General features: G+C 39.6%; 1 protein-coding gene across 2 annotated transcripts in view; it reads right to left on the minus strand.

Moving 5' to 3' along the window:
• Nucleotides 1–1199: 1199 nt before the first annotated feature.
• The window catches only part of LOC138015635 (uncharacterized), a 25150-nt gene continuing 21349 nt past the window's right edge, over nt 1200–5000 (minus strand). For both annotated transcript variants that reach the window (XM_068862720.1, XM_068862721.1), the window contains exons 22-29: nt 4886–5000; nt 4640–4766; nt 4232–4313; nt 3683–3823; nt 2730–2822; nt 2421–2535; nt 2158–2201; nt 1200–1622 (exon numbers count right to left, since the gene is read on the minus strand). The exon at nt 4886–5000 is cut by the window's right edge and continues 55 nt beyond it. In XM_068862720.1, coding sequence (XP_068718821.1) covers nt 1479–1622; nt 2158–2201; nt 2421–2535; nt 2730–2822; nt 3683–3823; nt 4232–4313; nt 4640–4766; nt 4886–5000 — 861 coding nt within the window. In that variant the 3' untranslated portion in view covers nt 1200–1478. The remainder of the gene's footprint in view (nt 1623–2157; nt 2202–2420; nt 2536–2729; nt 2823–3682; nt 3824–4231; nt 4314–4639; nt 4767–4885) is intronic.

Here is a 5000-nt window from a genome sequence, read left to right on the forward strand (position 1 = left end):
TTCATCTAAATCAAGATTTAGAAAATATTTGCAATTGCCTGAGAGCAAACAAACAATTGGATCAAGGAAGAGGCTGAGTATTCTCACAGATTCCCCGAAATTGCTGTTAATAATGTTTGAATTAGCCAGGTTACTATCGCAAAATCACATGTAGTGACCATCGACAACAAACTTGATTGGAGAAGTCACATTGATAAACTAACAAAGAAAGTCGCCTCTGGCATAGGGGCGACAAAACGCATAAGGCACTTTGTTCCTCAAGCAACCTTGCACCTAATATATCAAGCTCTAATTCAGCCACATTTTGACTCCCTTTATGTTGTTTGGTGAAAATTGTGGGATAACTTTGCAGAATCATGATAAGGTACAAAAATTACAAAATAGAGCATCCCATGTTTTGACTTATTCAAATTATGACGCCGATGCTGCTTCTGGGATGGAGAAATCTATCTTGCTAGCAGCAAATACAAAGAGCTACAATGGTATATAAGTCTCTTCACGGGGTGGCTCCAGGATATTTATAAGCGTGAAACTGCTTATAACCTTAGGGACTCTGAGAACAAACTAAATGTTCCATTACTACACATAAACTATTTGTCTGTCTGTCTGTCTATCTATCTATCTATCTATCATTGAGATTTTTCAATCCCAAGGTGCTGGGCAAAACTTATAGTCTAGGGGTGGAGTTTCCAATGACGAGTGGGTACGAGAGCGCGATCACATTAAAAAAAATTACAATCCCGCTTACCATAACCACTTTTAAGGGAGACAAACAAATCGTCAACGAGTGATAGAGCATTAAAAGCAAGGTGATCACACCATAACACCAAACCCGGTGTGGCTATCACGTCACGCATGCGCACAACAATTCGACCTGGTTCACTGGCAGCACTGGACAGCTGTTTCGGCCTTGTTAAGCCTCATCCGCATGGCATAGCCGACGTACAAAGCTGCCACTTAAATCGGTGCCTAAAAACACACACCTGGTAGGTGGTATGTGACACATGTTCGTCATGTTTGTCAGGATGTCCTATCAAATGAATTTTCAAAACATGCAAGAGTAAATTACAAACATGGCCTGCAGGAAACTCTATGGTCCCAGCCCAAGAGGATATGTGCACGCGTGACATACGTGGTACTTATCTATCAAACTTTCCGAACAGCGCAGCGAAATATTCTTAACCAAGACTCAAGTCCAGTTTTAAGAATTGTTGTAATTTATTTTTAATTGTAATATCCCATTTTACAATAGAATCGCAAGTCGTCTACTTCTTAACTAATTATCTTTTCCTTGTACACTTGCATAGAATTTGGGTCTATTGTTGCGACATTTAAACCGCAATCACTAAAACCACGTTTCTTTTTTAAAGAAAACCTATCACAAACTTGATATAAAGATGACAGATGCCGCTAAACCCAAGTAAAATCGCCTAATTAAAATTTGAACTGACAACCGCTGAAATTCTCCGCCAATGTTCTTAACAAGGAGCATCTGTTGGTTCAAGCATGATTTCATTCACAGCACAGTGAGCTGGTTGAGTTACTGCATAAACGATAGCATTGGCAATATCACTAGGATCCAGTCTTTTGATATCGTCACTGACTTCATAATTTTCACGTGCCTGGGAAAACAAAATCATGAACCCTACGTAAATTAACACCTCCATGCTTAAGTTAAATAACTGAAATTCAACGGCAAAACACATAAAGACTTCACCCAGAAAAAAACACTATTATGAGAAACAGGAGCCCATGACAAGGAGCGAACAACAGCTCTATATTCCTGTCACGGCGTTTTCACAGACCCATTTATTTTTAGATTAAATTTCCCTCGAATAAAACTCCTGCAGGAGCCCGATGACCAATCACAAGAAACTAACTTGACGTCATAGCGTCACCGATCCGGGACTACCTTTGTTTTTTTGTGGAAAAGGTAGTCTAAAAATAGATCGGTCTGTAAAAATGCAGTGACATATGGGAGTTGTTCGCTCCTAGTCAAGGGCCCTTGTGGGAAATTAGTATCATGCTTCTAATCCACGCAAAGAGAGCACTTTCATTTACACTTTCGTTACCTTGTACATCATCTTTCCAAAGTAATGCATAAAAAAAACTTAACAGTTACTGGAGGTTGTAAAAATTGAACATTTTATGACAAACCTGTGTATCAGTACTTCCTGCTCCAAACTCAGTTGCAACATCACCTGGAAAAGAACGAATAAAAGAAATTATGGATGATATAAAGCAGAACACATGGGGTACAACTGAACAAAATTGAGGAAGGGAATCAACCATAAAATAGGGCTAAAATTACTTGAGGTTTGAAAACGCCGTGCTTTCTCTTCTGGTGTTCTGCAGTTGTAATTTAGGTTCAATAATACATTATCAACTTGAATACCAATAAATCTCTTGATGAAACAGACCTGGTTGGATCGATGTAACCTTCACTCCGCTACCAACCATCTCAAGTCTCAGTCCTTGCGTCAGAGCCTCCACAAAAAACTTTGTAGCAGAGTACACAGTCAACCCAGCAAAAACCTAAAAAGAAAAAGAAGTAACGTTTCACAGGATTGAAATTTCAATTGAATATGATGCATTTTTCCACATCATTTCAAATTTTAGACCAGATGTTTCACACAAACTTGTGTGTTGGTAACTAAGGGAAGAACTTACTCTCAGTATCGTTAACAAACCTAAAGAGTGATGCAACAAAACTTAGTTTGAACTGATACCTTTCTACCAGCGTTTGACGAAATGTTTACTATGTGTCCTTTCTTTCTGGCCAGCATCCCCGGTAACACTGCAGCGATGCAATTCATTACACCCTGAAAATCATGCCAACACATAACGTTCACTGCTATCATCATACGAGAGCAATTTATACCAGACGTGGACCCTTTTTCGAAACACACCCTGAGGACCGATTTACACGGCATTTCGCATGCGACAACGGCTTACGACAGGCCCACGACATGATTGTTGTGTACGTCAGAAAAAATGTCGTAGCATTTTAAAACATGTTTTAAAACGCTGCGACAATCGTAAGTCATGTCGTAGGCCTGTCGTAAGCTTGTTGCATGCGACAAAATCGTATCGTGTAAATCGGTCCTAAGAGTACTAACCTCTGGATACTAGCAATGTTTATCAACGCTCATTTTACAATTGGAAATTGAGTTCATTATGTTAGTCAGGAGCCCATGACGAGGAGCGAACAACAGCCATATATTTCTGTCACAGCGTTTTCACAGACCGATTTATTTTTAGTTTGACTTTCCTGCGAATGAGACTCCCGCAAGAGCCCGATGACCAACCACAAGCAACTAACTTGACATCTTAGCGGCATTGAACCGAAACCGCCTTTGTGTTTTTTTTTTGCGGAAAAGGTAGTCTAAAAATAGACTGGTCTGTACTAAAATGCCATGACATAGACTTAGTATGGGAGTTGATCGCTTCTAGTCATGGGCTCCTGTGTTAATAAAGTACCCTTTTATGGGCCATTTAAAAATTGGCCTGCGCGTAACGCAAAGGATCTTAAAGTGATCTATACCCGACAACGGAACGTATCATATATCTCATACAAATTTGAAGCATACCTTTCGGTATCTTTACGCCACTTGTGCGCAAGTGTGATATTCCTAAATCTTGTTCACTTATTGCTAAAGAAGAATATACAGTGTATTTATACCTTGCAATTGACATCTACCATCTTTTCCCATTCATCCACGAGGCAATTCTTCATTGTCGTGTAGAGACCCAATCCAGCACAATTAATAATCATGTCCACTGGACCCAATGTTTCATTTGTGTGTGACACCAAATTGAAGACCTTGACAATTTTACAAAGAGAAATGCATAACAACTCATAAGGGACGTCTGTTTTATGATCTCAGTCCCACCTTTTAACAGACTTTTTCCTTTTGTGGAAATAATTTGAAATTATTCCAACAACAACAGGCAAGTTCTCCTGTAACAGCATGACCATATTCCGGAAACTGGCGCCTAAATTGGGTCTAGACTCATTTGTCCAAGCGTGAGACCTGGCGAGTCGAAATGACCACTTTTTTAACATCAAATACACGATTTAAAATTACGAGTTACGTATTGATTAGCGGATAAGAGAGCACTTCGGATCTCCAGTCCTCACACTCTTGCCGCATCAACAAGGAAAGGTGTTCAAGCAGAATATTGCACTAACACCGGCTAACTAACAGAATGCTTAATTGAACAACGCTACCTCTTGTCTTTTGACAACATCTGTTTCCATACAAACTGCCACATCTCCCATCTCTGCAATTTCATCCCTGATCCTATCGAGCCTACCAAGAGAATCCAAGAAATGTTATAGAGTTTGTATTGTAAAGTAACTCCATGAAAAATAATCAGAAACTACACTGGCTTCTTATGTGATATTGTCTCTAATACCTTGTATTTAACGAATCTCAAGGCTTTAATTCTTCATTTGATAATAACATCCCAGAACGTCGAAACGTCATCAGTCACAAAATTCTTAAAATATATGGTAGAATTTCATCGCAGTCAACCTAATAAGTGATACCTTTTTCGTTTGAGAGTAGGTAACTGAAAAAAAATCAATTTTAGCAAACATTTCTTATACGAATCGTCTAACTCATGAACTCCGCACCTTTCTTTCCGTCTGGCTGCTAGAACAACCTTGGCTCCGTTTTCTGCGAGTGCTTTGGCCACAGCCTCACCGATACCACTTGAGGCACCTGTCACTATGGCAACTTTTCCTCCCAGTGATCTGGGTCCTAAAAAGTGAATGGTTGCAAAATTATGGAAACCAAAGCAAGTTGGCAAAAAGGGGGAGAAAGGCGGAAAGTACGATTCGGAAAAAATCAAGGCAGAGGGAGTAAATAATAAAACAAACCTCGAATTTTTTTCTTTGGGGTCGGCAAAACACCTTGCGCAACAAGAGCGGAGAAGTAGCTCGCGAGAAGCTCAGAATTGATCAGAGGAAAATTCACTTTAAAGTGTTTCATAAT

This window comes from Montipora capricornis, chromosome 9 (genome assembly GCF_036669925.1).
Source record: "Montipora capricornis isolate CH-2021 chromosome 9, ASM3666992v2, whole genome shotgun sequence".
Classification (NCBI taxonomy): domain Eukaryota; kingdom Metazoa; phylum Cnidaria; class Anthozoa; order Scleractinia; family Acroporidae; genus Montipora; species Montipora capricornis.